General features: G+C 40.2%; 1 protein-coding gene across 1 annotated transcript; it reads left to right on the plus strand.

Moving 5' to 3' along the window:
* The first annotated feature begins 280 nt into the window (after nt 1-280).
* Nucleotides 281-8,808, plus strand: LOC136432261 (2-oxoisovalerate dehydrogenase subunit alpha, mitochondrial-like). The gene is made up of 9 exons (XM_066423359.1): nt 281-444; nt 2,702-2,875; nt 3,416-3,611; nt 3,734-3,895; nt 4,613-4,757; nt 5,505-5,566; nt 6,148-6,289; nt 6,676-6,847; nt 7,166-8,808. Exons 1-9 carry the CDS (start codon nt 319-321, stop codon nt 7,343-7,345), a joined length of 1,359 nt encoding a protein of 452 aa, XP_066279456.1. The 5' UTR covers nt 281-318; the 3' UTR covers nt 7,346-8,808.
* The last annotated feature ends 9,749 nt before the right edge of the window (nt 8,809-18,557 follow it).

The following is an 18,557-nucleotide window of genomic DNA, read 5'->3' on the forward strand; positions in this document are numbered from 1 at the left end:
CTTTAAACTTTACATCAAGATTTTGAAAAGCTGAGAAAAGTACCCTCCTGCATGCTGGATGAAATGCAAACGATTACATTTGATGACAGGGAAACTTATTGATCTTAAAATTTTAGTCCATGATTTAGCAAATATCTAAGATCGTTAAAAGTATAATAGTTATATTTTATATCTGTATAATACAAGTTCTCATTTCATAGTTTCGTTATTAAAAGTTATATCTAACATGTTTAAAGAAAGTAATACAAATCTAACACCCTCCTGTACAGAAATAGTATATTCCTCGCAAGTGCCAGAAAAACGTCCCACCTTGCCAAGATGGCGGCGATGAGGTGTTTGTTAGAAGTGCGCGGCTTATTGCAGCATGCTTTTTACCGTAATGCTGCGTCGTTCGCCGTCAGAAATGTGCATGCTGGTCCCGACAAGACACCGAGACAAGACAGGGTAAGTGTCAGCCCCTCTTGTGTCCGCTAACTTTCTTTTTTGGTCCATTTGTCGTGGGGGACGTAAAGAAACTGTTGCCATATTTTTGTCTGCGCTGCGTCATGTTATTGTCGGCCCTTTTCCAACTCGGCCTAGTCAACTCAGCCTAACACCCTGGTCAACTCGGCCCAACCACCTGATCAACTATAAGACAGAATTGTAGGAACACACCAGGCTTGTATTGTTGATTTTAGTTCACGCTTGTTACTGACGTATTAGCCGTTATCCTCTTGTGGACAGAACTAGCAGTACATAATTTTACCTTTGACCCCATAATTCGTCACATGTGACCTCTTTATTCGTTATAATTTCTAAACATCTATGTGATTATTTAACTTTTAGAAATATTTACAAAAAATGGTAGAAAATAGTTAACAATGGTAGAATGGTGATTACCCCCATAAAAGTAGGTGCTAATCTGGCCCTTCTGTCTGCCTTTGTACATCTTTAGACTTCACTGCAGGACACTGTTGGGTCCTTTGTGGAAAGCATTCTTCCCTAAACTTCATAAGGATGTGTGAATTACTTTCTTCCCAGCCCTCTGACCTATTTATAGAGATGTTACAAATAATGGTAGAAAATGGTAAGATTCACTAAGAAATTGTAAATAATTGTAAATAATGGTAGAATGCTGTACCATTATTTAGAAACCATTGTAAATATCATATTCTACATCATGAATATTTCTTAAGTTGTAGAAGACTTAAGAAATATTCATAAAGTTGAAATCACATTCAAAATATTTCAAAACTATCAAATCTCTTACACAAATAATAACAATAACTTGAAAATAGTTCTAAATTATGACAATAACAACCCTCGCGGTGACTTGGAATGGAAGTCCTAAGCGGATTCTACTGTAATATGCAAAGTTGATCAGGTTGTTGGGCCGAGTTGATCAGAGTGTTTACCAGCCTGAGTGTTTACGTTTGGCCGAGTTGACCAGGGTTGGGCCGAGTTGGACATTCATGTTCATGTACAGAACATATATTGACATTTTCCAATGCTGGCCGCCACGACTGTTGTATGGGCTACATTTGTATATACAAGACAGCAAGTAAAAGTAAGCCCTGCAACAGTCGCCATGGCTAGTATGTCCAGTGGCAAAGGTGAAGGCCCCTAAAACGTACATGTGTGAACAAAACCAGCACTTTGTAGCAAGTGGCCTTGGCCTTGACCCTAGATTATCTAGTAGACAGTGGCATGGGTCAAATTTTGCCAATGACCCCTAGGACCCTACCGGCTTTGCTTATAAGTGGCGTGGTTGATAAGGGTGTCCCACCGCAGATCGTCAGTTACTTTTTCGCCAAAGATGTCTGTAAGATGGAATATTGAGCTTAACGGTGCACACCCCAGTTCTTCCGCAACCGGGGTCCGTGGTAGTACGCAACAAGAAAGTGACGAAAGGGTTTCGAGGGGCTGGGTTTGAGTTCACATTTCTTACAATGTGCTTCAAACTGATATTAGATACTAGCATGGCTGAAAAGCGTATGAATTGGTGTGTTTTGGGTGAAAATCGCGTTTCGATCCAAGCCGTATTTCCGGATATCCATCCGCGTTGATAGTGAAATGTCCCTTGGCCAGAGATAGACCTTGCATTCTGTGGGTGATGTTGACATGCCTTGCGCTGTGGATGATTAAAGAAAGTCAAGTACTAGAATTTTCTTTATAATTGGCTCGATTATACGCTAGGTTTTTCTCTTTCTGACAACATCAGTCGTTTCTACCACGAAATTTTTTCTACGAGGTTCATCCTACGTGAAAAGGCCAAAATTTGCCCATCATTTTTGACGTGAAAATTATGTTTTTTTCTTCTGATTTACCAAAATTAGAGAGGTTGAAGAAACAAAACTCAGTTGGTCTTGTAGTGGAAGGAATAGGCTTTCACCCTATACACAGTTGATTTACTTCGGAGTAATTCCCTGGAAGAGACAGTACCTAGACTTGAGGGTGCGCAGCCTCCAATTGAAACCCCAAATAAACTGGTGGCAATTGCAAAGTGGGTTACTTATGATCATCATACTGTAGTTGTTTGAGGGGGCCAAGTGAAAATAATATAACTTACGTGACTGAACCCCCCTGTCAAGTTCAGATTTGTCTGACCCAACTCCCTGTCCAGTCCAGATTTGTTTGACCAAACCCCCCCTGTCCAGTCCAAATTATATACAAATCCTGTATTCTAAACTAAAAAAAAGTTCATGGTCATTTTTTTTTTCAGCAAATGAGTTCCCAGACCCTGGATCTAGAAGAAGACAAGCCCCAGTTTCCCGGCTCCAGGTCGGAGTTCACCAAGAAGCTGGAGTTTATCACCCCTGATGTTTACAATGGCATTCCTGTATACAGAGTACTGGACAGACAAGGGAAGATCATAGAGGCTGACCAGGACCCAAAGGTGTGTTCTAGCTTTCTTGGTCAAAAGGTCAAATCTCGATAGTTGTTGCTAACCTGACTTCAAAGGGTTATGGTTCTTCGGAGGGGACCACACTTATCGATAAGAGTATGGGTATGACTCAATATGATAATATCAGTCCAGTTTTACACAGATATACTTGATGGACTGAAATGCAAATAAAAAGAGTGGTGCAGGTATTTTTAAAGACTACCTGTATTGGTGCAGGTATGAAGAAGAAAGTACTGTAATTCTTCTTTCTTTCACTGTAACTTTATGTTCACTGTTTTCACAGTCAACTCTGTACCGTGAACTTGTCATCCCCGTGAAAAAAACTTGTTATATTTATGATTCCTTCACACGTCCGTTCTATAATTATAAATCACGTGCTGCCACTGTGAAGTTAAAGTTCAGTGAAAATGTCTATTTTCCTTACACCGTGAAATTTTGCTACCGTGAAGATAAAGTCAATTACAGTATTTCAAGCTCTGTATGAACAAGCTTTTTCCTTTTATTTCAACTCTCCTGATTTTAAATCTCCAGCTGTCTAAGGAAGCAGTTTACGACATGTACCACAAGATGACTCTGTTGAACACTATGGACCGTATCCTGTATGAGTCCCAGAGACAAGGGAGGATCTCCTTCTACATGACCAACTATGGGGAGGAGGCCACCCACATGGGTAGCGCCGCAGCTCTCAACCCCGGGGATGTTGTGTTTGGACAGTACAGGGAAGCAGGTATGTACATGTAGCTGAACCATCCTTTTGGTCACTCCAATTCGTTTTGTTCTCAGACATTTATAAGTAGCCTTTACTAGGCTACAGAATGTGACAGAATGTGCCACTTCTCTGCCTGCCAGGTGTCTTGATGTACAGAGGGTTCACTCTAGACCAGTTCATGAACCAGTGCTACGGTAACAATGAGGACGTGGGGAGGGGCCGGCAGATGCCTGTTCATTACGGGTCCAAGGAGCTGAACTTTGTCACTATCTCATCACCACTAGGAACCCAGATGCCCCAAGGTAAACACACATTTTTAGGAGGAAAATAGTTTGTACATGATTATGTTACTAGTAGTGAATATAAGTCATCCAGGAAATTGAAGAATACATTGATTTCAATCTTTATGTATGTCGCTACGTTCCATAAGTCTTAGGTAAACATTTATTTTCGATCACTGATGAAGAAGTGAGCAGAAGTGAGCAATGTTTGTCTTCATTTTCAGTGCTGAATTAAATCATTAAGAACCCAAGTTCATGCATAGAGCTGTCGTCTGAATGAAACAGGGATTTGTGTACAATTAACCAACTTTTGCACCACCAAAAAAATTTGGCAATAAACATGTGCAAGCCTGGCTACATTCGATGCAAGGTCACTGCGTAGTCAAGACATAAAACATACTCAACAATCGTCATGCAAACTTAGTAATGTACTTGTTTTAAATTTACACATGATAGAGGGATCATGAGGCATAAAGCTAGACAAATACCAAAAACGTGGGTCTTGGAGAGTTTATGTCAGGATTAAACTGACTGGTTATGCCTTCTTGATTCAACTTGCAGTTTGTGGGAACTGATTCTCAGTTTAGTGATGACGATTCTGTGTCTAATAAGTGTTTTAATGATATAATATAAGTATGATTGGTAGAAAAATGACATAAATGTCACTGACCAAAATCAACTTTCCAAACTTTCTGTGTTAGGCATATTATGAGATATTTTTCCTTGTGTGTTCTCTAGCATCTGGAGCAGCATATGCACTCAAGAGGTCAGGAAAGAGACTGTGTGTGATCTGTTACTTTGGAGATGGAGCTGCTAGTGAGGGCGACGCCCATGCAGCCTTCAACTTTGCTGCAACTCTAGAATGTCCCATCATCTTCTTCTGGTGGGCATGTGATACAATGACTCACACAAGTTGTTTACTATTCATTACAAAACACATCTCTGAGTTAGAGCAGTGAACAGTAACAAAGTTTAGTTACAGGTACATTTGTATAATTTAGTAGACTGTTTTAGGTACAGGTCTGGACCTGAGGTATATTAATGATAAAACAAAGACAAAAAGGGACCCCTTGTTGCCCTGTAAAATTTGCAAAAATACTTACTATATGGAATCCTTGTCAGCGCTATTGAATATTGCATTTAGTTCAACAAAGATGTGACAGTATTCAGGGCTCGAAATAGTGGGTGCATGTGCACCCAGTGCACCCAAAATTTGAGCTGTGCACCTAATTTTTGACTGTGGGTGCACTGGTGCACCTAGATATTTTTGTAGGCTATAGGGTTAAGGTACTATTGTACACTAGTATACAGAATATTCTTGAAATGTAAGTATAAAAAACAGCATGATAACTTTTTGCTGTACTTTATTTAATGTATTATTTGTTTGAAATTTTAAAGTTAGCTATAGAATTACAGATTGAAGTTCTTAAGAAAGGCAGCAGCATTAGACTTTGTAATTATGTTCTGAAGAACATTCAACTTTATTTTATCTGGTGCACCCAAAATTCTTTCTGTGCACCCAATTTTTTGAGTTGGGTGCACCAGTGCACCTATTCCCAAAGATGAATTTCAAGCCCTGGTATTTCTCTACATGTCTGACAGCATGTTCATTTCCCATCTCTCTGTCCAGTCGTAACAATGGATACGCCATTTCAACACCCACCTCTGAGCAGTACAGGGGGGATGGGATAGGTAGGCAAAATTTCTCTATCTTTGCAACACTTCATCCACTTTTATGCATTTGCTACTTTTTTTAAATGTGACTTGCGTCTTTATTTGCATGCCAGTTATGATATGGGACATGGCTTTGCTATATAAGAAGTTTTCTTTAGTAATAAATTGAAAAAAAAACTAAATATATAAGAATACATGTACTTCACTCACTGTTTTTTTTTTTTTTTTTTCAAATTTAGAAATGAAAAACTATTTTGTTTTTCCCTTAAAAACTAAGTTGCTTTAAGTTAGTAGGGTAAGCATTGGTAACTGTATGGTACTTCAAGAGTTGATTCATGTTGTAATTTGTTTTCAGACAAGCAAGACCTTTAATTGGTCTTCAAACTACCAGAAGCCTACCAGTGACCATGTGCTATTCATGAACACTGCCTGCATGGTCATGTTTGATTGATCCTGTATTGCTGGTTGATGATATGAGCAATTTAGTGAATTTCCTGGATGGCAAAGTGCCTTCTAGCTTATAGATGCACTGTAGACACTGCACACTGTTAAATGTGAGTTACCTTTGATTGAATTTTGTTCTTGAATATTCATCACAGCTGCAAGAGGGCCAAGTTATGGTATGGCTACCCTCCGTGTGGACGGGAACGATGCGTTTGCTGTTTACAACGCCGTCAAAGCTGCTCGTGAGCTCGCCGTCAACGAAAACAGACCTGTTCTCATAGAGGCCATGACATACAGGTACATGTCAACTGTGAAGACCACTCTGATTCATTTTCTGTACTTTCCCCTCTGAGTTTTATCATGTTGATTTTCCTGTTTGGCATCTTTTTTTTTAAATTTGAGAACCAATAGATTAAATTGGTGTGGCCTACATGTAAGTATCAATGATTGTGGGAAGGGGTTTGTCAAAAAAATGGGAAAATTGAAATATTGTAAGTACGCAGACACAGTTACTGTTATAGTGGTAACTTCAGGAAATGTTGCATTACTTTGCAGCAATAATGATTTGATGATTGTTGACAAAGAAATGTCTATAGGACAAATAGTATCACGGTATAACAGACTGAGTGTGATAAAAAGTAAATGTTGAGAATAGATCCTGATGACAATGTTGCTCTCTATAGGATTGGTCACCACAGCACTAGTGACGACAGCACAGCATATAGGTCTGTTGACGAGGTTAACTATTGGGATAAGCAGGACCATCCCATTGGTCGGTTGAGACATTACATGGTGAGCCAGGGTTGGTGGGACATGGAGAAGGAAAAGGCCTGGATGAAACAGGCTAGGAATGAGGTAGGTACATTGAGACAGATGGGGAATAAGGTAAACAAATGTACCTGTATTGCTCATGAAGCTCTTATAAAAACCTGTATATAATCAAAATCAGTGGTAAGCATGGGATGATATTAGGAACTTAAACTTTGCTTAATGGACATCTGAAGAGATGATTTAGTAAATACCAAGTCACTCTGTCAGTTTGAATTTGCCATCACACAATGTAGCAAGAATACTACTTACTACAATGTCATTGTAGTTACAGCCTTATAAAGCTGCAGGTTTAGTCTCTTGTAGACCATAGTGTAATAAAGTGCACTTTCCCACTCTTTCCAGGTCATGCAGGCATTCCAGCGAGCGGAGAAGAAAAAGAAGCCCCCGCCTTCAGAGCTCTTCTGCGACACGTACAAGGAGATGCCTCCACACCTGCAGCAACAGAGAGAACAGATGAGGAAACATGTGGCACAGTACCCAGACAACTACCCTCTGGACAACTTTGAAAAGGATAGAGACTAGATTTATTTAACTGCTTAGTACATGTATGATGTAAATCAAGGTGGCTTAGTGAGTTACTCTGAATGGTGGCAAAGGTTTAAACTGTGGTTGTGATTTATCTGAGTGACTTTTTAAAAGATTGATTAATTCTAATTAACAGGTATTGCCTTTTCTTCAATTAGACGATTTCTGACACCAACCATCAGAGAATTAGCAGTTGTCTGCAGAATCGCTCATGTGGACACTTAAGTCTGACCATCAATGTCACTGCAAGACGGGTATTTCGGTGTGATGTATGGCACAGACAGATTTGTCGTAGGACCTCATACGATCTTGAATAATGTTCCCTATTACATTATTGTAAGAAAGACAAATTTTGTATGACGTTTGCACAATTATCTATTAGTTCCCTCAGTATGATGATCTGAACCCAGTCCATCCTGTAACCTAGGTTGCACATGCATACAGTACAAAAGTTTGAAATACTACATTTTGTGCTGTGTTATTAACTAGTTGACTCAGATATCCTGTGGATCGTGGTGATGATTTGATTGGATAGACTGGTCTGCTAATCATTTAGCATAGTGCCTTCTGTGTGGCTGGAATGGAAGTAGGCAGACTACAATGTATGTATCCCTGGTTTACATTGATGCAGAGGAATAAACATAATTATTACAGAGAGGGTATCTATGTAATTATCTGTACATGTCAACTAGAAATATGGTCATCTTACATGTAGTTATTATATTTATAGTATGACTCAATGTTGCAGTAGAACAGAACTTCAGAAGAGAAGTATATCATATTTAGGGTTATGCTTATCCTAGTACTAAGAAGTGGTACCACTATGATGTGATCAACTAATGGTTCTGAGAGAAAATTGCATTTGGAGCAGTATTTTGTGGGGTTAAACCAGTGTTAAGTTAGCTTAGATATTTGACAGGTTATTGACAGGTAAATGCAGAAATCCTGAATGGATCCTTGAATTAGATGAGACAGTTCTGTACATGGAAGTCGGTATTAACATTTCTCAACCTGTATGTATTCATATTTCTTCACTTGCATGTATTCATATTGAGGTCTGTTCATATTGAGAATGCAAGTTGCATTGAGAAACATAGATTTACAGCATACTTGTACATGTGTATGCCAGTGCAGGATCACATCATGATTTAAACATATTAAACTTTTAAAATGTACTCGTAATGAAATGAGCTTTGCATGGTGAAACATGGCTGGCAAAGGGGCAGTGTTCTGTGTATGTTGAAAACCATTAAGTTGCAAGGCCCAAAAGAATCCTTTGTTGCCTATATATGTAGGTGCTCTCCAAAGAAATTGTATCTAACTTTTGGCAAAAAAACAAGCATTGTATTTGACTCTGTATTTAATAGCCATGAGCACTGGAGGGCAGGGTGTACAATATAGTGAATTGGGTGTGGGTTTTGCAATTAAAGAGCATTTGCATGCATGCATCTTCAGAGGAATGATCTAATTTTTACATTTTTTTGGTCAAAAGTTTATTTGTCATGACAGTCATTTTTCAACACACCTACATGTAAGAGACGTCACAGCCACCCACCCTCGTCCAGCAGGCTTGAATCTCTCGGCAACAGATTGTGGAAGGGTTTGTTGCTGAGTGATTCAAGCCCGCTGGAGGAGGGTGCAGCTACCATGCTGGTTGGCTAAGCAGTCAGGCCTATGTTGTATATGTCACAGTAGAGGTTGGATTCCAGTAGAGTCCGGAACTCTACTAGTAGAGATTGGAATTCCATTCTACCAGGACAATCTCCAATTCTAATAGGAGAAATTCTGATTGCATCAAAGCGTTTTGGAAAATAGACTGAATCATTTCACACCTAAAATTTCAGCATAGGTAAGCCTACATTCACCATTGCTATTTTAGGTGTATGTCTCTAAATACAGACTAGAAGGATAGTTACTTCCCTTTAATATATGACATATAAGATAATGGGAAATTGAAGGCGTGGCCATTTAAACCCCGTAAAATCAGCCAAATTATGGGCATCATCATTGCTTTCATCACTTTCCCGCAAAACGTAATTTTTACAAAAGGTGCACCACAACGTTAGTATCGGTTGATTGATTGCTTGTATGCTTGGAAGAAATTATAGCCACGGTGGGATTCCTCCCACTAAAACATGGCTTTCGCTTCAGAAGACGGTACGTCCTCTTACTCCTGAAACTGAAAGGTGTGGCGAAAAAATGTATATTATTGAATTACGTTGTTCTTTGATTTAGGAGACATGGTGCTAAACTCGAAAAAAAACCCAATAAGATATGAAGATCAGAGTTTTATTCTCTCATTTTTTTCTCATTTTGATATCTTGTTACAGTCTTACTTAGCTTTCAAATGTCAATCAGCCAAGGAAAGAACTTGGTGTTGCTTAAAATGCACAACAGCAAAGTTTTAGACACACAAATGATTGATATCTATATAAAGATATGAAACCCCTGATTCCAAGTGTATTGGAATTTTAAAATCATGTTTTGAAATCTTAAAATCATGAGAAGTCGTTGCTGGGGAGACCAGTTTATATACAATCTGTACACAAATCACGATACTAAACACGCCATCTACACAAACATACAGGTCACTGGTGCGCAACATAATCTGTACACAAACATGTCCTTGGTGCTGAACACACCATCTACACAAACATACAGGTCATTGGTGCACAACATAATCTGTACACAAACCTGTCCACGATGCTAAACACGCCATCTACACAAACATACAGGTCACTGGTGCACAACACAATCTGTACACAAACATGTCCTTGGTGCTGAACACGCCATCTACACAAACATACAGGTCACTGGTGCACAACACAATCTGTACACAAACATGTCCTTGGTGCTGAACACACCATCTACACAAACACACAGGTCAACGGTGCACAACACAATCTGCACACAAACATGTCCTTGGTGCTGAACACACCATCTGCACAAACATACAGGTCATTGGTGCACAACACAATCTGCACACAAACATGTCCTTGGTGCTGAACACACCATCTACACAAACACACAGGTCAACGGTGCACAACACAATCTACACACAAACATGTCCTTGGTGCTGAACACACCATCTACACAAACATACAGGTCATTGGTGCACAGCAAAATCTGTACACAAACATGTCCTTGGTGCTGAACACACCATCTACACAAACATACAGGTCATTGGTGTACAGCAAAATCTGTACACAAACATGTACTTGGTGCTGAACACACCATCTACACAAACATACAGGTCATTGGTGCACAGCAAAATCTGTACACAAACCTGTCCATGGTGCTGAACACACCATCTACACAAACATACAGGTCAACGGTGCACAATACAATCTGTGCACAAACCTGTCCAGGGTGCTGAACACGCCATCTACATTAACACTGAGTGAGGACTAAACAGGTCGCAGGTCGATCTTTTCCCCGTTTTTCTACTTCTCTTCCATGATCTTGTCTCTGAATCCTTGTTCTGCGTAAGCAATACTGATTTCGCTTATTAACTGCCAAATTACTAAGACTTCTTCATGTTAAGTCTTTTCATAACCCTTGCAGAGTCATGGGCATCTTTATGAAAGTGGGCGTAATCTAAAAAGAACATGACATTTAAAAAAAGATCTGATGGCAATCGTCCATTCTATATGACACCTTATGTTACACATGATATGTTACAACGAGTGTAGATAGACGGTAACGTTATATGTATTACATTATGAGGTGTACTATCCTCACTGAAAACGGTTAGGCCGCCACAAAATTACAGGTGATACGCGCCGTTTTGAGTATCAAGATATGGTCACGGAAAAAGTCAATAGTAAAGTCAAAACTGGTCAGATCAAGCATATAAATATGTCCCCATTATCGTGACAAGTTCACACATCTCCTACAGTGCTTCATACGAATCAGACTAGCTTTTGTCAGAAACTAGATTTTTCGATTCAAAGTTGACCTATTTTTCGCTGGGTTTTCCATGGTTTCGCCATTGTTTTCAACCCCAAATGCGAACCATATGGAGGTTTCGCGGCACCCGCTAGAGGGTTACGGGACCGCTGTCTTATCCTATATATGCACATATTACTACTATATAATAAATAGATCCAAATGTCATCACATTTATTGAGCAACATTCTCACAAGAGGGCAGCTGTAGATATACGGAGAGTGCTGTAGAATGAAGGAAAAACCTGTAGATTTTGTGATAATACAGTACTCGAGAATGATAGAGAAGTATGGAGAAAGCTGAAGACAGGTGGAGAATGCTGCAGAATGAAGGTAAAACCTGTAGATTTTGGGAGAATACTGGAGGATGATAGACGGAACCATGGACAAGGTAGGAGTGAAGGAAAAACCTGTAAATTTTGGGAGAATCGTAGAAAATGATAGAGACGTATGGAGACAGCTGGAGAAAGTTCTTTCTTCATTCTGCAGCGTTCTCCGTCTGTATCCAGCTTTCTCCATTTTTTCTCCATGATTCTCCCAAAATCTACAGGTCTTCCCTTCATTCTGCAGCTTTCTCCGTCTGTCTCCAGCTTTTTCTATGAGACTCCATACTTCTCCCAAAATCTTCAGCTTTTTCCTACATTCTGAAGCATTCTCCGTATGTCTATAGCTGCCCCCTTGTGAGAATGTTGCTCAATAAATGTGGTATATTCGTGCCTTTTTAAGTTGTTATATTCGCATATATCGGATAAGACAGTGGTTATGTAACCGGGTTCCACGAAACCCCCATATGGTGCGTATTTGGGGTTGAAAACTATGGCGAAACCATAGAAAACCAAGTGGAAAATAGGTCAACTTTGACTCGAACAATCTCTCTTCTCACAAAAGTCTGATTCTTCAGATGCACAGTAGGAGATCAGTCAACTTGACTGTCAGTAGACACATTTATATGCTTGATCTGGCCTATTTTGACTGCACCATTGACTTTTTCCGTGACCATGTCTTGATACTCAAAACGGCGCGTATCACAGGCGGTCTTAACGCCATGGGCAGTCCTTTGAAATTGCAATATTTTTATGTCAACAGGACTAGAGAAGAAATATAACATGGATAGCATTAGTGACAGAGGTAATCAATACTATCTGTATGTAACAGAAAGAAATAATGATTCATCATTTTGCCAGATCGGTGTCAATTTACTCTTTCTGAAAATGCATCGGATCTATACAAGTTTCAGACATTTCATTTTAGTAAGTGGGTTTGGGTAGTTTGTTTGAAAAGAAATTATGTATCTAAGTAAAAACAAAAGGATATTGCACATTTTTTGTCATATGTAAGGGACATTCCTGAATCTGAAAGTATTAACATCAAGTGTTATCATAAGTACTGCAGCGGAACTTGCGGTTTTGGTATCTCGTGTTCGAATTCTGGACATGCGATTGCCACGATTTTGGGGTGAGAAGAGAAGTGAAACCCAAAGAGTGGCCCAAACTGGAATCCAAATGCATATCTGGCTGAATGAACTCTACTCTGCTCTTCTCATATGTATTATTACCTTCGCCGAGAAGGTTATGCAGAGGGTAGCGTTTGTGTGTTTGTGTGCTTGTAACAAACAGCATAACTCGAGAAGGCTTAGATGGATTGTCTTGATATTTGGTAAGTGGGTAGGTCTTGATGAGACATGGAAAAAGTTAGATTTTGGGTCCCCTAGCGGCTTGTTACGGTACTGCAGCGGAACCTCCTGTTTTGATATCTCGTGTTCTGGACATGCTATGCCTATGGTCCTGATTTTTCAGTGGTAGATAGCTCTTTGGACAGAGAGTGAGTGGTATAGGTTTTGGCCCCTATCGTTTTTTTTGGAACTGAAGGAGCAGGTTTTGCTTCAGACTTTGAAAGGGAATAATAAGTATCTAATTTGCATAAGTAATGAGGAAAGTTTATACATCCGCCAAATTCCATGGTAGGAGTCTCAAACATGTGACATATGTAAGTGAGGGGGAGAGAAATATTGATAGATATGAACTATGTAAATGAAGACCTCATTTGCATAATTAATGAGAAAATATTATAACTCAAGATGGGCTCGATGGATGGTCATGATTTTTGGTATGTAGATAGCTTACGTGATGCTTTGCATGATTGGATTTGCATAACTAATGAGACAATTTTTAAAACCCGCTGTGTTCCATGATATGACTGTTCAAATATGTGACATTTGTAAGTGAGGAAGAGAGGAATGTTAATAGATAGAAATATGCAATTGTAGGCGTAAGTTGCATAATTAATGAGAAACTACTATAATTACATACAGGTAATTGATGGAAATTTCATACTTGTGGCATTTGAAAGTTATGTGAATGTGAACATCGTTGAATCAAATTATGCTAATAAGGACCTCATTTGCATGCATAATTGAGGATAGATGTTAGCATAACCTTCTTTAATAAGCTCACACTTCTGTTATTTGGGTGGAGACGATCAACTGGTATGATTTATGATTGATGAGAAACACTCCTAAATACGTCAGTCATAAAGGTTAAAATCATTTGGCGAAGGTATGAGGTCGTGGAACTCTAGTTTTGTAATGTTAGTGGAAACATGAAAAAGTTATTGTCAAATTGTTATGTCAATTTCATGACGTTTCCCTTTCGTACGGTGGTTTTCCTGAAAATATCCACGATGGAAATTCAGTATATGCAATTCAGTCATCCAAAGTCAAATCAACGCATTTATTTGGACGTGCACGTGCTAAACAGCATTGGAGTCAAGCTAACAACAACACCAATCAAAAATGTTTATCATGACTGTCAAATGGACATTGCTGTGAAGGATGATGATGTCCGAAGTAATTTCAACAACACAAAGTACTCTGCAAGTAGAACAGAGTTCACGCCATACAGTCATAGATAACCGAGGTCACAGCCAAGGTACCAACCACGACCGCTACAGTGGTTTTGCTCCGCATCAGTAGCTCATGACGTCATGTGCACGGCAACTCTCATCGTGGGTCTTCGTAACGGAAACATGAAAAAGTTATTGTCAAATTGTTATGTCAAATTCATGACGTTTCCCTTTCGTACGTTGGATTTCCTGAAAATATCCACGATGGAAATACAGTATATGCAATTCAGTCATCCAAAGTCAAATCAACGCATTTATTTGGACGTGCACGTGCTAAACAGCATTGGAGTCAAGCTAACAACAACACCAATCAAAAATGTTTATCATGACTGTCAAATGGATATTGCTGTGAAGAATTCTTTGAAAGATATCTCTTAGGAGAAGGAGCGCATCATGTAAGGAGGATTGACTCTAGGGTCGGTCATGTCTCGTGGTTTTACTTCAGAGGTCCACGACGTTCTCTCCTTTGGCGCCTTTGTCCAGATCGGGACGGGCTCATCTACAGTGGAGGAGCTGGCGGCTGAGCGCTCACTGGGGGACTACTTCTCCTCCAGTCTTGAGGACCTTCTTGTTTGACTCCTCTGTGAGCGCTGGGGACATCTCACTACCTTGGCCCTTCTGGGCGGAGCCCTTAGCACCATTTTTCATGTCGTTCTGCAGGGTCCCACCTGATTTGGAGTACTTCTTATCGGATCGTTTGCAGAGAAAAGCCCGGTCATTCCAGCAAAGATGCTGACTTACTATACTCCCAACCGCAAACGCGATTGAAAGTGATATGCAAATATGCTTTATCTTCATTTTCATGATATGTTGCTAAATATTTTTCGTCTCTGATTCTTCCCTCCTTAATAGTTTATGAGTATGGCAACTGCCTGGTCTATCTATATGATGTGTCCAAATATAACACGATTGAACATTTTACCAAAGTCTTCTTTTATTGTATCTCATCAAAAAGGTCCAGATTAAATCTATGTCCTGATGTTATGAATACCCATTGATCGTCTTCTCTTTTCAAATCACATATGTAACAAGTATCAAAGTTCTATTCATTTGCAAAAAATCTCTCCAAAAATTTCTACCTTAAGTACGCATTGATTTTTTTTTTCATTTTCCACTCAACCTAAAGTAAAGGTTCTGATCTGACCGGCCCTTCGACTAAGTATGCAAGTGCATGCCCGCGGTAATATGTCGGAAGTGCTATCACGGTTGTCAGGCTAACGCCCCCCCCTCCTCACCCCTGCTCACTGATCGCTAAGGTTGTGAGTTTCTAAACTCCGTATAAAGTATATTCATAGATTACAATCATATTGAAAACTTTGAGGGTTTTTTCGGTATCTTTGGATAGAAAATATTGGTCATGTGATTGTGTTCTATTAACCACTAGCTATCGACTGCATTAATTTTTCCGATTAAGCCAGGTGGTAACATATAAGTTTAAAACTTTTATTCATCGGCAGGGATGGTCTTCTGCACGTCGGCGATCTAGCAGGAAATGTATGTGAGAAGAGATGACCGTCGTGTATGTGTAACAATAGGCCTATGTATGTGTGAAGGGGTGGAATGGGTGTGTATGTGTAATGCGCCAGGTTGTGAGTAAATGTGTGAAGCGCCTGGTTGTGTGTCTACAGCTTGTGGTTGTGTATGAATGTGTAGAGCGCCTGGTTGTGTGTGTGTAATGAAAGTGGCCAGTTGTATGTGTAAAATACATGCACTGTAGGTTTGGCCCACCTATCAGCTTGTTCTTGAAGAGCAGCCGGAATTTTTGTTCAAAACTTTAAAAGAGCTGTTTTTTTAGGCTTTTTTTCAGCTCCAAAATGTATGTTTTTGCTCCTATGTCACTGTAGTAAAACTAAATGAACTGAACTTTCGTATGGTATTTTCCGCACTAGCGATGGAAAAGGATTAATTTGGAACAGCCCATTTAGCATTTCGGTATTTTTGAACTCGTCCATTCAAATGGTACACAACACACTGGTGCTCATTCCTCACCATGATATTGAACACGCCATCTACACTGGTTTACAATACAATCTGTACACAAACATGTCCATGGTGGTGAACACATCATCTACAAAAAAATACAGGACACTGGTGCACAACAAAATCTGTACACAAACATGTCCATGGTGGTGAACACACCATCTACAAAAAAATACAGGACACTTGTGCACAACAAAATCTGTACACAAACATGTCCATGGTGGTGAACACACCATCTACACAAAATATAGGGGTATAGGACACTGATGCACAATACAATCTGTACACAAACATGTCCATGGTGGTGAACACACCATCTACACAAAAATACGGGACACTGGTGCACAATACAATCTGTACACAAACATGTCCATGGTGGTGAACACACCATCTACAAAAAAAATACAGGACACTGGTGCACAACAAAATCTGTACACAAACATGTCCTTGGTGCTGAACACGCCATCTACACAAAAATACAGGACACTGGTGCACAATACAATCTGTACACAAACATGTCCATGGTGGTGAACACACCATCTACAAAAAAAATACAGGACACTGGTGCACAACACAATCTGTACACAAACATGTCCTTGGTGCTGAACACGCCATCTACACAAAAATACAGGACACTGGTGCACAATACAATCTGTACACAAACATATCATTGGTGCCGAACACACCATCTACACAGAAATACAGGGCACTGGTGCACAATACAATCTGTACACAAACATGTCCTTGGTGCTGAACACACTATCTACACAAAAAATCAGGACACCGATGCACAATGCAATCTGTACACAGACATATCCTGGGTGCTGAACAAACCATCTGCACAAAAATACAGGACACTTGTGCACAATAAAATCTGTACACAAACATGTCCTTGGTGCTGAACACACTATCTACACAAAAATGCAGGACACTAATGCGCAATACAATCTGTACACAAACATGTCATTGGTGCCGAACACACAATCTACACAGAAATACAGGGCACCGGTGCACAATAAAATCTGTACACAAACATGTCCTTGGTGCTGAACACACCATCTACACAAATGCAGGACACTAATGCGCAATACAATCTGTACACAGACATGGACATTCTGAAAGGGTCCATTATCGGGTCAACTACACAACGTGGAATCATCATGAACGTGGACGCCTCCCCCGTCCGCGGTGAGTACAAGTGCGAGATATACAGAATGTACGTCCAGGGTGCCATAAGGTACCTCCTGACTGTTCATGATGTCACTAAAACCCAAATACAGGAGCTAAGCCACTGTGTTACCCAGTACCTCAAAAAATGGACCAACATGAAGAGGTCATCTAACCCGAGCATAATCTACCATAGTCAAGGGCTAGGACTCACTTCGGTGGAACAACTCTATATGCAACAACACGCGAATGTAATAGCAACGGCCCTGACGACAGGGGACGACAGCGTCAGGAATGCACTTGAGGCGAAAGTAGAAAGGGAATCGGCTCTCACACGGAAGTCAATGGGAACGGTGGAATGCCACTCCATCGTTGAACAAAGCCTAACAACATTGTCCACCGATGATCCCCAAAACAGACAAGTGAACTCCCAGCAAACCAAAAAGCAACTATGCCAAATAACCAAAGCCCGGCTGCAAAAGGCCAATGACAGTAAACTCGAGGACCACTGCAGCACACTTATGGTACAAGGAAGATGGACAGAACTGCTGGAAGCCGAAAGAACTGACTTAAGTTGGAGAAGTTCCTTGCACAATGCCCCCCGAGGCGTCTTCGAGTTCGCTGTGAACGGGATGATCAACTGGCTCCCAACTCGGGACAACTTAGTCCGATGGGGAAAGCTCCTCTCAACAAAATGCCCATTGTGTCAAGGTCATCAGTCACTTCGTCACGTCCTGAATGCTTGTCCAGTGGCGTTGACGGACAGATACACCTGGCGCCACAATAGTGTGCTGAAGGAACTGGTAACTACTCTACAGCTTTGGCACTCCATGACGGAGACTCCAGTTACAATAAGATGTGACCTGAGTCCTGACGTCCTAGAGGGCGGGACACACACAACAGTACCCCCGGACATCCTGCCTACCTCCCTAGTACCGGACATTACCATACAAAACACAACTGAACAGAAACTGACTCTGATTGAACTCACTGTACCATTTGAACAAAATGCCCAAGCAGCTGTAGATAGGAAAATGGCAAAGTACGAAAACCTTAAGGAGGAGATAATCTCCCATAGTCAATATAGTGCTACAGTGGTTACAATAGAGGTGGGGAGCAGGGGTTGGATTAATAGCGAGAACATTAAGAAGTTGAAATCTCTGTGTCCTGTAGGCAGGAAGGATTGTGAAGTTAGAAAGCTGAAACAAAGGCTA

Source organism: Branchiostoma lanceolatum, chromosome 4 (genome assembly GCF_035083965.1).
Source record: "Branchiostoma lanceolatum isolate klBraLanc5 chromosome 4, klBraLanc5.hap2, whole genome shotgun sequence".
Classification (NCBI taxonomy): domain Eukaryota; kingdom Metazoa; phylum Chordata; class Leptocardii; order Amphioxiformes; family Branchiostomatidae; genus Branchiostoma; species Branchiostoma lanceolatum.